Source organism: Bombyx mori, chromosome 18 (assembly GCF_030269925.1).
Source record: "Bombyx mori chromosome 18, ASM3026992v2".
In the NCBI taxonomy this organism is placed as follows: Eukaryota; Metazoa; Arthropoda; class Insecta; order Lepidoptera; family Bombycidae; genus Bombyx; species Bombyx mori.
Window position 1 is genome coordinate 2,734,983 of NC_085124.1, and position 18,741 is coordinate 2,753,723.

Consider the following 18,741-nt stretch of genomic DNA (forward strand, 5'->3'; position numbering starts at 1 on the left):
CCAAGCGTAAACTTGTAACAAGTCTTGTGTTTTCTATTTTCTTATATGGGGCGGAGACATGGACTCTGAAGAAGGCTGATCGAAGTCGGATCGACGCGTTTGAGATGTGGTGCTGGAGGAAAATGCTGCGGATTCCCTGGACGGCGCATCGGACAAACGCATCAATCCTGGAAGAACTAGGCGTCTCCTTAAGACTCTCCACCATTTGCCTACGTAGGATTTTAGAGTTTTTCGGTCACGTTGCGAGAAAAAAGGGTGACAATCTCGAAAGACTTCTCATCACCGGCAAAGTGGAAGGAAAGAGGCCTAGGGGGCGTAGTCCCATGCGCTGGTCCGATCAGATCAAGACGACTTTGGAATCCAGCATCAATGTCGCTATCCATTGCGCGGAGGACAGAAGTGAATGGAAGAACATAGTCCTGACAAAAGTGCTCAGTAAAGGTCACGACCCTCAGAACTGAGGAATACGACGCACGGAGGGAGAAACGCTTCTAGCAGTAAATAGCAGCTTGGCTTTGGCATTTCCCATTAACGTGTCTTATGGCATTAGGAACGGTCCTGGACACCAAATGATAGCATACATCTTTGATTTTTCAACGACATAAAATAATTCGCGGGAAATTCTTATACAGAACCATCAACATTAGAACAATTTCTCAAACGTAAATGTTTGGTTTTTTTTTCAGAAGGCCTTAGAAACAATTAAATGTAGCAACTTTCAGGTTCGTTCGTTAAATACAATTCATATACTAAACAGCAGTGTTACGAATAAATAGACATGCTGTGACGTAAACATATTTCTTATTTATACTCGTAGTTTGCTTTTCTATACAAATAAATAAAATTGGAGTGTCTGTTGTGAAATAACCGCTTTTTACTACATGCACAATATGAATATATATACGGTACATACACTAAAATAACATTTTTTACAATTTTTGCCTGTCTCTTTGTCTGTTTCTCTGTCTTTCTGTTTGTTCCGGCTAATCTCCGGAACGGCTGGGCGGATTTTGACGAGAATTTCATTGATAGGTAGCTAATGATATAAGCAGTAACTTAGGCTACTTTTTTAGACTAGCTTCAACTAGACTCAGCTAGTAAATAATATTTATCGAGGGGTGAAAGGCTAATTGGTTTAAGCTAATTTTTTGCAACTTTACAGGACAGCCATTTAAAGTTGAAATTTTTGAAAAAAATATCCTTACAAAATAACTTCTTCAGCTAATTGAATAGAGTAAATTTAATTAAGATTCAATTAACAACATTGAACTGTTGAAACTGTGAAACTACTATTATAATACTAACTATATTTGTGACATGATTACGAAGCTTGCGACATAGAACGTATAGGATTTTTATAACACTCACACTTTTTTCAAGTGCCACTCCATTCCTGGATGTTGAGGACAATCTTCATAAGGCCCAAACCTTGATATCTTTCTGGGATATTTAGTATCGTTCCACTTTGCATCTTGACCATTGCATCCTACCTACCTCTGGTAAAAATCATGTACTTTGAAAAATAATGTTTACATAGAATATTCGCACACGTATCTATCGCGTGCGTAATGCTGAAACATTAAACGGTTTAATTAGGCTTATCTTTACGAAATCACTTTGTACAGGCTGATACACAGTTGCTCGCTGCTTGTAAAGCAATTGCAACGTGAAACTCCTAAAATATGGATCGAATCACATTTAGCGTTAACGGACTCAAATGTTCTGGTAAGAGATAAGTGTTCAGATATTTTAGTGGCGGGTTGAGTTGCACAAATATTATCTTGAATTTTGGATAGTTTTAATTCTTTAATAGATTATCATACACAACCCCTTTTTCGGCTTAACTAAAAGCGTTTCAATAATCTAAAATTTTATTAAACGTTTGTGATTGCTCAATATCCACTTGGTGATATGGGGATTATTTTTAATTTTGTATAGTTTAATTATTTAATAGATTATCATAAACAACCCCTTCTTCGGCTTAATCAAAAGCGTTTTAATAATCTGAAATTTTATTAAACATTTCTGATTGCTCAATGTCCACTTGGTGATATGGGGTCGCTCGATTGGATGTGGAATGGAAAGTGCGCTTGTCTATGTGATTTGCCAATATTTAATTAAAATTCATATAGAATTAAAACACATTTTACGGTTTAATCTCGCTTTCTTTATTGTAAGTACGTTATTTCCGATGTTTAAAATACTTTACAGTTTTCGTGGTCACGGATGACAAAAGATGTAATTCGTCGAAATTTTGATGCTGACTGTCCTTCTGTTTATTTTTCTATAAAATTACTTCTACGTTTCATTTCACACATAACTAACTAACAGTATCTTAAGGTCGGGTAGTTTATCTGACTTGGGTTTTCATCTTAGGGATTATAAGCGCTAACAATTTTCTATCTAAATATTATTTCAATGTCCTTGCCCACCATATTCATTGGTTATATGGGTCACGAAGTATATAGGTACGTACCAGTTTGAAGGATGGGGTAGCCGGTGTATACGTTGGGTGGGGGTACTTATGTTGTACTACCCATGGGCTTTGGTAATACCAACATACCAGATAACCGTGAGGTTCTTCACCCATATATTCATTGATTTAAAGAGATTCTATCATTCTGCTTATACTGCAGCTATACGCTTGCCTTAAGACCTGTACTTTGATACTGCTTGAAATAATACTCTCAATTCGAGGACGCTTCTAGAAATAATTATTCAGAGATTCGAAAATAATTCTGGATAAAAAAAAATATTTTTATTTTTTTATTGTTTAGTTATGTGGACGAGCTCACAGCCCACCTGGTGTTAAGTGGTTGCTGGAGCCCATAGACATCTACAACGTAAAAGCGCCACCCACCTTAAGATATAATTTCTGAGGTCTCAGTATGGTTACAACGGCTGCTCCACCCTTAAAACCAAAACGCATTACTGCTTCACGGCCAAAATAAGTAGGGTGGTGGTACCACCCGTGCGGACTCACAAGAGGTCCTACCACCAGTAAGTTAATACGTTCATGGTCTTTTAGCGGTATTTAAAACACCCAAAACATTTATTTAACATTGGCTGACGGCTGCGATGACTACTTTTGTTTCTCAGTTGGACCAGAAATAGAGGCCGACACATCCTTGAACGATTACATCAGGAACCACCTCGACTTGCGGGGAACGAAGTACATGTGCAAAGAGGGAGGCTGCGGATCTTGTGTTGTGGCGGTCAACGCAGACCGAAACGGCAAAAAAATGAAATTCTCCGTTAACTCGGTAATCTATTATTGAACGCGGTACTAGCACTATAAGTATTTTACTCTAAGGAGACCATTAGAAGATAATCCAGTAAAATAGGTCTTAATAGGCAAAATTACCCTTTTAACACGAAGCGTCTCGTCTTTGTCCCGAATGCACCATCCTGTCGCCATCACAAGGCAGTTCTTCAGTTCGTTCCGCAGTAGATTATTCCCAATAACTCGAAGGTTGGTGACAGCAGATGGTGATATATCTGCAGGTACTACTCCGGTAACCGCTTTTGGAAACCGGGATTGTCTAACCATTTGTATCAATAAGTAGTATGTTAATCATAAAACAGTAATCGAACAAAAAAAATTACCACTACATCGTGTGATTAAAGTAATTACCAAATCAACAGTCACTGATTATTGCACAGCGAAGTGAAAACGTTTTAAAGCAATTGTTACGAAATTCTGTGTTAGCGTGACCCAATAAGTACAACTAGAGGTCCCGCAGTAGTCGAAATTCGACTATAATTAATTGGAATTGTAAGTTTGTACACTATTATGATTGTATTTTGTACTTCTATAATCACAAATTTCGCTAAGGCTACTCTATAAAAAATATTAATAAAGACAAACAATATTTAATCTATTCTCAATTTGACCACAGACGTCAAGAACAAAAGTTTGACATTAAATAGTATGCATGCGTGTGTGCGTCAAATACATGGTATGTAGTGTGTGTAATGTTTTCTTTATTGATTTAAAGTATCTTTTATGCATTATTTTAAAAAAATATTAGCATTGTGCACTTCTTCTCTATATTCTCGATAAGTGTGGAAAATTTCATACTCCTCCGTCCGCGCAATTTTCGTAAAAAGGGATACAAAGTTTTTGCTTCACGTATTAATAATAGATAACGTTAATGTAATAACGTTCCATAAATTAATAACGACTGTTGAGCCTAGCGACAGCAGCATGGGCGTTTTAAAGTACTTGAATGTGAAAGAGGCTATGCGAGAAATGGTGGGTGGGAGAAAAAAGGGACATGCTTCCAACACAACGGGATAAGGGCAAGAAAAAGAAGAAGAAACTAGCAACAATAGTCGTGTATAATTCAACCTCTAACGACCCACACTGATTACTGGACACGTTTGATATAGAAAAATGCCGTTATCCATTTTAAAACATGAATTCGATATCTCATTCGCATCGTATATCACGCTCACGTCATGCTCTACAATAGGCATAGGCATAATAAAATTCGCGGCAAAATAAACATGAGTGTAGTATGTGTGGCGCGAGTTCACGATACCCCCGCTACAAAGTTATTTGCCGTTTGGTTTATGTTAACAATAATAATAATTGATAATTAACTGACAACTTAATTAGAATTTAACATGCAATAAAGAAACATAATTTGAACATACATTAATTGATTAAAAATTAGGTTCTTATATTACTTTCTTGTTGATTATTATTAATTTCTGTACCCCCTTCGGGTAAAAGCCTCCTCTAAGATGCACCACTTCTTTATATCCTTGGCGGTGTTCTGCCAATCTTTACCAGCCACTGTTACAATATCATCTACCCACCTGACGTACGGACGACCTCTCGCTCTCTTTCCTCGTGGATCTGTCCATACGACCGATCTTTTTGTCCATCTATTGTCGTTGTAGGCCAGATGGCCTCTCCATTTCCATTTCCTGTGTATCGAGAATGTTAAAGCATATGCTATTTTCGTTTTCTGGCGGATATCCGTGCACGTCACCTTGTTTCAAGCCCAAGATGCTTCTTTCCATTCTTCCTCGAGTGGTTTGGATTTTATTTTTCGTTTTGACATCAAATGTCCGTGATTGACACCCATAGGTCAGGCATGGTAGTATGGATGGTTTATGTTACACGGAGCTATTTCTTCACAATGATCGATTACTGAAAAACTGGTATTGGTAAAATAGAGCCGAGCAACAATCGACTGAGTATGATATAAGTTCATTGGGACTTTTAAATATTGAGGCACGAACGCTTGTCCTATTTTAATATTAAATTGTGTTGACGAATACTGTCACAATAATGTATAATTTGTTCGCAAACATATTTTCTTTGCACATATAAAAAGCTCCCATTATTGTCGGTGTTTCCAAAACATTGAATTCTTAAGAAGTATTTGTTTCAGTGCTTAGTACTGGTTAGGTCATGTCAAGACTGGGAGGTGACGACAATCGAAGGCATCGGAAGCAGGGGGAAGGGGTATCACCCCGTCCAGAGAGCCCTGGCTGAGTATAACGGGACTCAGTGCGGATATTGCAGTCCTGGATTCGTGATGAGCATGTACAGGTTAGGGAATTCAGAATATCATGAATCGTATCTTTAAGCTACAAAACTAAAATGACCTTTAAATTTCAGTTTGTTGGAATCAAATCATTATGATCTTACTCAACACGAGATAGAAAATTCGTTTGGGAGTAACACTTGTAGATGCACAGGCTCGCGACCGATCTTGGACGCCTTTAAAAGCTTCGCCAAAGATGCCCCGAAACCACATCCATTACTAGATATAGAAGATGTATCTTTATGCAAAAAGAATTGTAAAGAAAACTGTAAAGGCAAGTGTGATGTGATTGATGGAAGCTGGTGCGTTATAGATAAAAATGATGATCAAATGAAGAAAATACATACCAAAGATGGCCATACGTGGTACAGAGTTAATGAAATTAGTGAAATATTTCAAGTTTTGGATGAAGAAGGCTACGAGTCTTATATGCTAGTAAATGGCAATACTGGAAGAGGTAAATATAGTAAATATGAATGTTTTTGAAGTGAAACTTCCTTATCGGCGTTGGAAAAAAATTTACCGTCACATTTTTCGGTTACGCGTCACATTTTTCCGTTACGCGCCATCTTTTTTGTATTCATGTCTATGATAATAAAATCCTTTTGTTTAAACTTTATCTAATTTAACTTTTTTGTATTCATGTCTATGATAATAAAATCCTTTTGTTTAAACTTTATCTAATTTAACTTTATTTAACCAATTTCTAGAAAGTTGCATGTAGATCATTTTTCGAAAAATAAGGCCATAAACAAGTTTCACTTCTTACGTGTGTACACTAGTACACGCACACATTTTTTTTGGTTTTTAAACGGTGTCCTTGAGTTTAGATTTACGTAGATGCTATATTGGAACATTTCCAAATAGAAAGAAAGATAATTATTGAAAGTACCCGTGCGGACTCACAAGAGTTTCTACCACCGGTAATTACGCAAATTATAATTTTGCGAGTTTGATTTTTATTACACAATGTTTTTCCTGCGCCGTAGATGTCAATCGTGAATATTTGCTAAGTACTTATTTCATTAGAAAAATTGGTACCCTCCTGCGGTATTCGAACACCGTTGCATTGATAGATACGAATGCACCAGACCTCTTATCCTTTAAGCCACGACAACAAAAAAGTCTTTTCTGTCTTTCTCTAACGCAAGCATTAGAAGCATTAACTCATTTATCTTCTCCCTGTTGATTTTAGGAGCAGCACCAATACTGGTTTACCCGCGGCTGCTAATAGACATAAGTCCAATAAAAGCACTAAGGGAATATTACACGGATCAGAATTTAGTTGTCGGAGCCGGCATGACACTGACCGACCTAATGGAGTTGTTCAAGAACATTTCACGTGAACACGAAGAGTTCTCGTATCTGATCAAGCTTTATGAGCATCTGGATCTTGTTGCTCATATTCCAGTTAGAAATGTAAGGTTCAATTTAATTAAGTTTCATAACACTTTTATTTTTATAAATATTTTAGCCTTTAGCTTTCAAGGTTGTACTTTACTGGTGGTAGGACCTCTTGTGAGTCCGCACGGGTAGTTACCACCGCCCCGCCTATTTCTGCCGTGAAGCAGTAATGCGTTTCGGTTTGAAGGGTGGGGCAGCCGTTGTAATTAAACTGAGTCCTTAGAACTCATATCTCAAGGTGGGTGGCGCATTTACGTTGTAGATGTCTATGGGTTCCAGTAACCACTTAACACCAGCTGTGAGCTCGCCCACAGATCCAGGCAATAAAAAAAATAAAAAAAAAACTTCTCGATTAGCCCTCTAGACTAGTGGAGCACCTCGTGGATGAAGGTAGGACTTATCAGGTGGACTTCGGGTAGACCGGCTGTTTATATTACGACGATCAGTGCTGTCCGCCTGGTGAAACAATATGTTTACCGCTCATGAAACCTTGAATTGTAAAAGATGATTCCTATTTAGCCTATTTCTGCCGTGAAGCAGTAATGCGTTTCGGTTTGAAGGGTGGGTGGGGCAGTCGTTGTAACTATACTGAGACCATAGAACATATCTCAAAGTGGTTAACGCATTTACGTTGTAGATGTCTATGGGCTCCAGCAACCACTTAACATCAGGTAGGCTGTGAGCTCGTCCACCCATCTAAGCAATAAAAAAAAAAGCGGTGAACCAATTTTAAATAAGAAAAAAGAACTTGAAGTATGAAAAGATCTATGTACCTGTTATATTTATATATATAAAAGAGAATGTATGTGTGTGCGTATGTTCACCTAAAATTTACGTACTTAGCTTTCTCGATCGTCTTATGTCATAAGTTTTAATATAAAATTGCATTTTGTAACGGGCGAAGCCGCGGGCGCACCTAGTTGAATATTAAATTAAAAAGAACTAGTCTGAACGCCCATAAACTAAATCCTATAGATGCAATGTTTTTGAGTGCCATATCACGTTTTATCGATAAGATACCAAAGAAGTTTTCACTTCTTAACAACAACAAACAAACTCTATATCCAAGGCCGAAAAGGACGATTACAAGCACCTTCCCATTCCCAAATGTTTGCGGCCAAGCCGCTGCCTACAGCTTAATACTCTCCACAAGCCTCGTTTGAAGAACACGTTAATACCACCACAATTTCTTTTATTGGTGATAGTGCGTCTTGTGAGCCCGCACGGATATGTACCACCACACTGCCTATTTCTGCCGTGAAGCAGTAATACGTTTCGGTTTGAAGGGTGGAGCAGCCGTTATACGTAACAGCAGATGGTCCGTGAACTCAATCAACCATCGAAGCAAAAAATAATAATTGGAAAACGACCAATGGGGCAACAGATTACGTGCACAAGACCATTAATAAATTATTGTCTTTACAGGTTGGAACTATCGCTGGGAATTTAATGGTGAAACACAGACAGCTAACGTTTTCTTCGGATATATTCCTGTTGCTTGAAACCATCGGAGCCACCATGGTGATAGGTTTGTTTTCGATTCATTAACGAATGGCGTCTCTTCATAGGGCCGATGCATCCGGGTGATCGTTTTTAACTGATTAACTGAATTATATTATGTTATTTCAGTTCACAAAACGGAATCCACTGAAGTGACTCCAGACGATTTCTTGTCAATGGACATGACCGGTAGAGTTATTTATCAAATTAGGATTCCGCCGTTTTCACATCGATACAAGTTTGTCTCGTTCAAGGTATAATTTACTGTCTTTATATGAATGGAAAAGCGCACGTGTCACGAGATGGTAGAGATTATTTTCCTTTAATATCGATAGTAGGCAGATAAGCACGCGACCGGCCTGAGGCTAACTGTTACCGGGTTACTGCCCATTTATGTCGTTTGCCACCCACTTGAATGCTGTAACGTCCTAAGAGATTTTTGATAGTACCTATTGGAAAAATAGTTTCCATCCCCTTCAAGTCGGAACGAATTATGACGGTTGCTTCGCAGTAAAAAGACGTACCATCATAATTGTACCAAATTTGGTACTTCTAGCATTAATTAGGGGGAGAGTTTAAAATTGCATCAGCCAAAATATCTAAAGGTCGAAGATTCGGACTATTTCTCTAGTCCTTAAAACCAAAGTAAAAGAGAGAATTCAGCAAGAGAAATGATCGGCATGAATATTACTACGAACGGAGCGTGGGTCTATCTCTAATCGTACCTCTAAATGACCGGGATTTATCTGTATGATCTAATTAGTAGCCTGATAAGTAAGTTATCATAGTAAACTATTAGATTAAGATATTATTCAATGTTTAATTAAGCTCTGCAGTGCATAGGCAGAACTAAACAGTACAAATTTTAAATGACATGCACCTTTCTCAGATTATGCCAAGAGCCCAGAATGCTCATGCGCAAGTGAACACCGGTTTTCTTTATGAATTTAATGCAAAAAATAAAGGTGTAATCGATTCGGCTCGAATAGTGATTGGCGGTTTGTCAGCACATTTCGTTCACGCAAAGCAAACTGAGAAGTACCTCAAAGGGAAAGACGTGTTTACCAATGAAGTTCTGCAGCACGCTCTGATGGTGTTGAAAGGGGAATTAATGGTGGATGAAATTCCGGGAGAAATGAGCCCCGAATTCAGAAAGAAGCTGGCCCTGGGTTTGTTTTACAAAGTGAGTTGCAATAAGACAAAAATTTATGAAAATAGTTGCAAATATAAAAGTATTAAAGTTTAAACAAACCGGTTAAGGACTTTTTTGGGGTTGTTAAATTTCTTAAACGGTTGTTATAGCTAGTATTATTGTTAGTGATGATGAGGATGAGAGTAAAAGATTGAGCATTTGAAATTCGACTCGAAGGTTCATAATTACAGTCATATACGATAGGGATTCAGTAGTCAAATGCAATGTAAAAAAAATTAACGCACTTACTAAATACACTATTTTTTACTGTTGCTTTGTTTCTGTGTATAGGGACTGTTAAATCTTATTCCGAAGAAAACGATAAACCCTCGTTACCGCTCAGGAGCCAGAGATTTTCGGAAAACTCGTCCACTTTCGAAAGGCTCCGAAGTTTACGATACGAATCCCATAATATGGCCACTGACTGAACCAATGCCGAAGGTCGATGCTCTCGTGCAATGTGCGGGAGAAGCTCAATACGTGAATGACTTACCGAAGCAGACGGCTGAAGTATACTGTGCGTTTGTGACGTCTGATGTCGGAACCGGGGAGATAGTAGAAATCGATCCTACACCTGCTCTTGTAAGTTTTTTCTACCGGATTTTCAATTAATTTATGTACGAGATTATTTATTTCCGAGAGAGAGAAACGAACATGTATAATATAAATTGATCCAAACATAAACCAATCTGAAACATTTTTCCATTGTAATTCCATCAAAATCTGTTTTAATGGAAATATAAGAGATTTTTGACTAATTGAATCCACCTTACTTATTATGTATTCTTTTTTCAAATTTGATTTTTTTTATTGCCCTTGTAGGCAGACGAGCCTGTGACCCACCTGTTTGTGTGTTGTTACGGTTGGCCATAGACTTTAGTAATACCAGGGACAGAGCCAAGCCACTGCCTATCGTAGCCAAGCCTCAGCCAAGCCGCAGCCTACCGTGATTTCTTAATACAACGTCAAGTCACAACGAGTCCTACGCGATAAGTTGCGAATATGTCGATTAAACATAAGCCTATCTTGGGGGTTTTCGTTTTGTTTGTACTTAGATATTTTGGCACGAATTCTTCCACCAACATTTTGAAAATTAGGGGAGTAATACAGTGTCTGAAAAAAAGACCATCTTTTTTTCAGAAAATTCCAGGCGTGCTAGCATTCTTTTCAGCGAAAGACATACCGGGCAAGAATAATTTCTTATCCCAACGAGTACCGACTCAACTGTTCCCCGAAGAGATATTCGCAGAAAAAACGATAAAATATTACGATCAAGCCATAGGTCTGATCGTGGCTGAAACTGAACAGCTGGCAAACAGAGCAGCCCTACTCGTACATGTCAAATACAAAGTGGACAGAAAGCCCATACTAACTATTCACGATGCTAGAGCAAAAGACCCAAGTCGAGTCAAACTTTTCATAATAATTCCTCCTAGAGACAGGGGAACGAATGTGCAGAGGGTCCTCAAAGGCTCAGACACTATTTTAGGCCAATACCACTTTCACATGGAGAACCTATCGTGCGTTACGAGACCAAGCGAAGACGGATTGGATGTATTTGTGGCAACGCAATGGACAGATTCAGTTCACATCGGTATTTCGGAGAGCTTAAACATAGAGCAAAACAGGTAGAGTTGAATATTGGGTACAAGGGAACTATCTATAGGGAACTATAATTTGAGATGATCCCAACACAAACCTTGTTACCAACAAAGCGGAGAAAAAATTTGAGCCATGTTAAGTAAGGATGCCTGATGTTTTGAAAATCATTAATAGTTTACATGGTGATGAATCGAAACCCATAAAAACGATTCGCGATTGAAATCGATTTCGCATGAATCGATCTTACAAGCGATCTAATTTTTTTTGAAGGGATAATTTTGACAGCTGTTGAGGGTCCAATCGGTAATAGAACATAATAAGAAATCGTAATAAAGAAAAAAGTCTGCGACTTCCATTAACTATTTAAAGTAGTTAAATGTTGAGATTTTATTTCAACTCACAAAATATGTTATTATAGTTTAAATCTATGATTAGCAAAATAAGAACACAAAAATAACGATAGTTTTGTAAGTTAGCATTTTCGTTTCTTATACTAGTCATTCAATCTTTTGTCCGATCAAAGTTGAGATCGATTTTTCTGAAAGATCGACTAATCGAAATTCAGATTAATGTTCAGTCTGGATCTTTCCAGAGATGTGGCCTTATTACCTGCCTATTTCGTAAATTATTCGCTACATTCATTCGCAATAATTCTGCCGTGAAGCAGTAACGCGTTTCGATTTGAAGATTGCGGTAGCCGTTGTAACTATACTGAGACCTTAGAACTTATTTCTCAAGTTCGGTGGCGACATTTACGTTGTAGATGTCTATGGGCTCCAGTAACCACTTGGCACCAGGTGGGCTGTGAGCTCGTGCACCCATCTAAGCAATAAAAAATTTTTTTTTGTGATATTTAGTTTAGTTTCAAAATAATTTCAGGATTAATCTGACAGTACCTAGATGTGGAGGCGGGTACGGGGCTAAGATATCGCGCGCGTCTCACGTGGCCTGCGCATGCGCCTTGGTCACTCACCTCATGGATAGGCCGTGTCGCTTCGTGATGAGCATTCAGGCTAACCTCAGAGTGATCGGGAAACGACTGCCCAGTCAGAGAGATTTTGAGGTTTGTTTTTTTATGGAACACAAACCTACAATATTTGGAGTGCCTGAATCAATAACAATTTGATTAGAGCCCCCTAAAATTATAATACTAGTACTACTACTAACACTATTAGTTGTACTAGTAGTATTACTAGTATTTCGATCGGGACCGCGGAGGACTTATCTTGTAGTTTACACAATAGAGAAATTCTATCTAATACTTTAGATTCTGGAGATGGCGCGTAGACAAGAAATTATATTGTGTATGTATGTATGTATTATTATTATTTTATTGCATAAATGAGTGGACGAGCTCACAGCTCACCTGGGGTTAAGTAATTACCAGAGCCCATAGACATCTATAACGTAAATGCCGCCACCCATCTTGAGATATGAGTTTTAAGGTCTCAGTAAAGTTATAACGGCTGCCTCGCCTTTCAAACCGAAACGCATTACTGCTTTACGGCAGAAATAGGCAGGGTGGTGGTACCTGCCCGTGCGGACTCACAAGACGTCCTACCACCAGTAAATTAGTGCTCATTATTAATAGGAATGGTTGATTTTGAAATATACTTAAGTGTGGTTTACGGTGTTCACGTCTATGGACTCCGGTAAGTTGGGTCAAGAGTTCGTGTAGACGTCTAAACAATAAAAATAAAAGGTAACTTAACTAATCTAAAGTTTTCAACACACTCCTTACGATTTGTCGTCGCATTACGATCGTAACGATATTTCGTAATTGTAGATTGTGGCATCAGTCAATCCCTTCAGTTGACAGTTGTAAGTCTATTGTTTGAGAGGTGGTGCAGATATTTCTCTAACACGACCCTTGAAGATTTTTGTAACATAAAAGCCTCATCATCATCAGCCTACAGTCGTCTACTGCTGGACAAATACCTCTCCCAATCCACACCACTAAGCCCGATCTTCGGTTCTTCTCCTTGTTCGCCACCCTTCGAAGGTCATTATTGCCAAAAAATCCTCATTATAAAATCTCCCATTACAGGTTGGACTCAGTGATTCCGGTGAAATCCAGTATATGGAGTACCAGATATACGAAGATAACGGCTACACCGTGTCGGACGCCGTAATGCCTTTCCTTATCGGGGGGGTCAAGAACTGCTACGATAACAGAAGATGGCAGTCCAAGTTGTTCAATGTGGTTACTGATACCGCGTCGAATATTTATGCGAGAGCACCAGGTATTTCATTTTTTCCATCATAAATTTCAAATCAAAAGGGTCTCAATTCCAGGTAATGTTACTATCTGGTTCAACTGGTTTGATATCACTGCTACGTCATTTCTGCTGCGAAGCAGTCCTGCGTTCTGATTTGAAAGGCGAGACAGTCCTTATAAAAGGTGGATGGCGGCATTCATGTTGTGATGTCCATGGACTCTGGTACTTCCACTTATTTCTCAATGCTAATCGGTATTTGTGTTGCAATGGCAGTGGGCCATTCCGGCAAACCATTTATGCCGATAAAAACATTGGTTAAGGGGTTATGGGGTGCCTTTAAGAACTGGTCATACCGAACAAACGACACACGTTTTTTTTTATTGCTTAGATGGGTGGATGAGCTCACAGCCCACCTGGTGTTAAGTGGTTACTGGAGCCCATAGACATTTACAACGTAAATGCGCCACCCCCCTTGAGATATAAGTTCTAAGGTCTCGTATAGTTACAACGGCTGCTCCACCCTTTAAGCCGAAACGCATTACTGCTTCACGGCAGAAATAGGCGGGGTGGTGGTACCTACCCGTGCGGACTCACATGAGGTCCTACCCCCAGTAACACGTTTCATCAATCGAATTATAAATTGGAACGAGTCGAAAAAAATTTAAACTTTTTGTATATTCAGGTTCCCTGGAAGCCATATCCATGGCTGAATATTTAATGGAGCGGATATCGTACGAACTGGAACGTGATCCTATCGAAGTTCGTCTCAATAATCTTGATCCTCAGTACACAGAAGTAGCTGAAGTCGTTCAAACACTCCTGCGAGATAGCGAATACCACAAACGCAAAGAAGAAGTCGAGAAATTTAACAAGGAGAATAGATGGAAGAAACGAGGTCTGAGATTAGCTATGATGAACTGGCCGGCTTCTTCGGTCGTAGACTATCACGTTTTGTTGTCTGTGTACCACGGAGACGGCACGGTCGTGGTCACACATGGCGGTATTGAAATAGGACAAGGGATCAATACAAAAGTCATCCAGGCAGTCGCTTACACACTGAAAATTTCCACTGATAAGGTAATATGTAAACCTCCGACTGTCGCTACGAACCCTAACAACTTCACGACTGGAGGCAGCAGAACCACGCAATCCGTCTGCTTCGGTGCTATTAAATGCTGCCAAATTCTTCTCGACCGCTTGTCAGTTGTTCGGGAGGCCCTAAATGACCCGACCTGGGAAATACTTATCGAAGCCGCGTTCAATAGAGGCATCAATCTGCAGACCAGTTACCGCGTGACGCCAAACGATCAAGATCCGTATAGATGCGCTGGAGCAGCCGTTGCTGAGGTAGAGCTGGATGTCATAACGGGAGAACATGAGATACTGAGAGTTGATATCATTGAAGATGTAGGGACCAGTATCAATCCGGAATTAGATGTCGGACAGGTTGGTGATTTTATTCAACATTATGGAAGATAATCATAGCTGTATTTTTAATAGATAATTTGGACAACGGTAATAATGATGAAGCAGAATTAAAGAGTTTTTTTTAATTGCCTATGTAGGCTAAAGATTATATGGCCCACCTCATGGTGAGTGGTTACCGTAGCCCGTGGACATCAGCAATGTCAAGGGCAGAACTAAGCCGCTGTCTACCGTTAAGTATTCTCCATAAGCCTCGGATGAAGAATGACATAATATCATAGCGCTCGGGAAACACCGTGAAGGGGAGTTCATTCCAAAGCCGGATGGTACGTGGCAAAAAAGACGTTCCAGGTATTATGGATGAACTCTACTCCGCTGGAGGGAGGTGTGATAGTAAGCTGACTTGCAGATTGACGTTCATAAACAGACCAATTCTTCTCAGCTGGAAAATATTTCCCTCTTTAATTCAGGTGATTTTTCTAAAATCAATCTAATATTTGTTATCAGATAGCTACAACCATTAAGTGCACTTAACGTGAATTCAAACGTAAAGTCGTGTACAGGTGGAAGGAGCATTCATGATGGGCGTCGGTTATTGGACCCATGAAGAGTTGATATATGATCAGAAAACTGGAGAGCTGCTCACCGACCGAACTTGGTACTACAAGGTGCCTCTGACTAAGGATATCCCGATAGACTTTAGAATTCAATTCAGGAGGAACTCTTACAACCCAATCGGTACCCTTGGGGCAAGAGGTGCGTTTCCAATTCTTTATCGTTAATGTCCAAGAGCACGTCACAAAAAAATATATCGAAAGAATTAGATCGTGAATTTGGATAATGTCTTTCAGTTTGCATATACATGGACTTTTATATATCAATTTAGTTCTTCGATATATTTAGGTATATTCCTTAGTGAGCCAGCTTCGTAAATATGGCCACCTCTGAGACATGAGGTCGACGTTTCAAGGTTGTCCCAACCTTCAACTTTGCAACAGAAGTAGGTAGGATATTAGTACCCACCAGTGCGGGTTTATAATACGCACTACCACTAATAAATGCCAGTTGGCGATCGTAGGGCGCTGCTGCCTATTCTCCGATGACTCATTAAGTTGACTTAAAAAATCCACGGGAAAAGCTACTCTAGATTCGGCAAAACTCATTATTAATGCAAATAACCATGCCTTCATAACTTAACGTTAAATTTGTTCTATAGCCTTCGAGTCAGCCGGTCGGTTCACATAGTTTTAAATTGTTCAAAATATGATGCTGTTTTGGACAATTATTTGATAGCTCTAAATAGGGAAGAGGTCGACCGAAGAAGACATGGATGCAGTGTGTGAATGATGATGTGAGAGAAAGAGGAGTAAGTGTTGAGATGACGGCTAATAGAAGAGAATGGAATGGAAAAATTCGCTGTGCCGACCCCACCTATAATAGTGGGATAAGGTGGAGAAAAATAAGACTTGGTAGCTCTACAGGTGTTAAAAACTCAGAAGCCATAACAATATACAAATCTATCTCATTTATTTCTGCACATTGTCCTTCTGACAGCTGTTGCTGAACCTCCGACGTGCTTGTCCATTTGCGTCGCACTAGCCCTGCGGGAAGCTATAGTGTCTTCAAGAGAAGAGACTGGATACCCAAGAAACAAATGGTTCAATGTTGGTAAGCGACTTCTTGTATTCTTATATTAGTATCCTTATTTTGGTATTTGCTTAGTTTTTGTTTAGACCACATCAATTTTTTTGGGAGTAATGTGGGGGAAAGGGGAATCTTTAAAAATTAACTATTTCCAATACAAGTTATGTCTTCGACCTCATGTTTTGGTGTGGAAGCTAGTTCCAGCGGCCTTTTGTATTTAGAGCAGTATGCTTTTCCACTGCCACTTCAATCTCGCAATCCTTCAAGATTTACGAGGCCGTCAGCGTAAAAGTGACTTACGCTTACCATAGGTATTATGGAACAATGAAATTTATGTTTTCATGAATTTTAATTTGAGTATGCAAAAAAACAATACGCGCAAAAATAATGTTTACAAAGCCATCTGTTTGTTATATATGGATGAAACGATGGATAGGCCGGTTTTGCATCAAAACTTATTATATTTTAAATAAATCGCAATATACATAATTATAAGCATGATTATGAAAATTTGTGGATTAGGCCACTTTTGCGCTGACAGCCTCATATGTTTTACCATGTTTCCCCTGCAAATCGCCACATTCCTGATTCGATATACTTAGCTACAAATTATTTTACTAACTCTTATTCTCGTTACAGATGGTCCATACACGTTAGCAGTGAACGTTCTCAAATCTGATGTAAAACTAGAAGAATTTTTGTTTAATTAATAATCAATTTTCTTACGTGCGCACACCAATGTACGTATTAATTAAACGTTGGCTACGTAGGCTAGCTTTACAATGCTTCTATTCAATAAAGTGTAAAGGTTTGTGTCTGAGAGTCAGTTGTTAAACCGCTATGTCAAGCCGTGTGCTTAGTGCGTGTTCTTTAACGCCCTCTATAGCGTAAAAGTTAACTCAGATCTCTATGGAGTTGGAAAGTTTGCCTACGTTTCCCACTAGGGGCGCTGTTCTAACTGCATAGCAATTTGAGTTAGCTTTTACATTATCGAGAACGTTAAAAAACTCGCTCTAAGCACACTGAGCGTGACCGACTCCGGCCTAATATGGCCGAGTAGCCAATGATATTTCATCCCATATTATCTCATTTCATTTAATTTCATCCCAGTTGATTAATGTCTCAAATTAATCATCTTTATTTCATTTCACTTCATTTCACTCCATATTATCATTTTTTATAAAAATAAGAATATAAGTTAAAATAAGACATAACTTAAAAGTCTTAGTTACCAGGTCATAAAATCTCTTAAAAAAAAAGAGATTTTGGCGGGAATGCGACGATCGAAGTTGTGTAAAATGTTTTGTTTTGTTAATTTAGTGTTTCTTCAAACGTGTTATATGCGTGGCTTAATGACTGTTTAGCATTTGCGAAAATGCACAAGTGTGGATAAATAAAACAAAGCCACTGAACGTGGATTCTCGAAATCTTCCAACTAACAACATTCAACAAATATAATATAAAAGATATTTCAAAATATAAAAAAAACAACATATTTCTTTCAAAAATAATGCGTCAATATAAATTTTGTTATGTAACCTTTTTTTGTATTTGTATTTTATTAGGTATATTAGACCTTATTTTGAAATTTATTTTCCGAAACTTTAGGATAATGTATTTGTATGTACGCCCCGGTAACATCAATTATGTATCTTGTCTCTTTATTTGATCGAAAGGCTACGATTATAAGTTTAATAAAGATTATATAATAATAGTTTATAGTTTATTATGCTTGTTTTAGTTAAGCGGTTTGATTTTAAATGTTAATGCTATGGAGGAACCAGTACTTTTACTACCTTTACAAAAACGATTGAATGTTGTTGTCACATGTTTATATTTCGTGAACGCCTTGACCGAACTGCTCAAGACCAGCGATTCTCAAACTGGGGTCCTATTTCCAAATATTGGTCGTTTCCTTACCTAGGACGGGCGTTGATAAAATACAGTACTATATGCCGCCTGTCTAAATGTGTGAATGTGAATGTCGTGAGAAATTAGACGCATTTTAGTAATGGAGTCGATATGAATGGTATAAGAGTTATCAGGAGAGGGTTACTCGTAAATCAAAAGTTTTACAAAAGGGTACAAAACGAAAAAAGGTTGAGAAGCACTGTTCTAGATTACAGACATGCTCCCGGTCCATAGGGAATTTACCAAGTGAGCCCACCACCTGAGACACGAATAATCAAATGAA

General features: G+C 38.6%; 2 protein-coding genes across 4 annotated transcripts in view; one reads left to right on the forward strand and one right to left on the reverse strand.

The window, feature by feature from the left end:
• The window catches only part of LOC101743983 (uncharacterized), a 37,560-nt gene that overhangs the window by 18,452 nt on the left and 367 nt on the right, over positions 1-18,741 (reverse strand). The window contains exon 1 of one of the 3 annotated variants that reach the window (XM_062673589.1): positions 12,233-12,329. The exons of 1 other annotated variant lie outside the window; for it this stretch is intronic. In XM_062673589.1, the coding sequence (XP_062529573.1) occupies positions 12,233-12,267 (35 nt within the window). In that variant the 5' untranslated portion in view covers positions 12,268-12,329. Of the gene's footprint in view, positions 1-12,232; positions 12,330-18,741 lie in introns of those variants that run through there. One more of the 3 variants, XM_062673586.1, reaches the window with a different exon arrangement.
• Positions 1,647-18,186, forward strand: LOC101738746 (probable aldehyde oxidase gad-3). Its single transcript, XM_062673569.1, has 16 exons — positions 1,647-1,725; positions 3,100-3,263; positions 5,406-5,566; positions 5,636-6,018; positions 6,757-6,980; positions 8,391-8,493; positions 8,595-8,719; positions 9,355-9,648; positions 9,949-10,239; positions 10,798-11,285; positions 12,139-12,322; positions 13,307-13,502; positions 14,161-14,924; positions 15,467-15,659; positions 16,458-16,571; positions 17,187-18,186. The coding sequence occupies exons 1-16, from the start codon at positions 1,683-1,685 to the stop codon at positions 17,255-17,257; spliced, it is 3,798 nt and encodes a 1,265-aa protein (XP_062529553.1). The 5' UTR covers positions 1,647-1,682; the 3' UTR covers positions 17,258-18,186.

Coding starts and splice junctions, on each gene's coding strand:
- LOC101738746 (XM_062673569.1), top strand. CDS start 1,683: ATGGATCGAATCACATTTAGCGTTAACGGACTCAAATGTTCTG. Junction 1,726..3,099: donor TAACGGACTCAAATGTTCTG/GTAAGAGATAAG, acceptor TTTGTTTCTCAG/TTGGACCAGAAATAGAGGCC. Junction 8,494..8,594: donor CGGAGCCACCATGGTGATAG/GTTTGTTTTCGA, acceptor ATGTTATTTCAG/TTCACAAAACGGAATCCACT.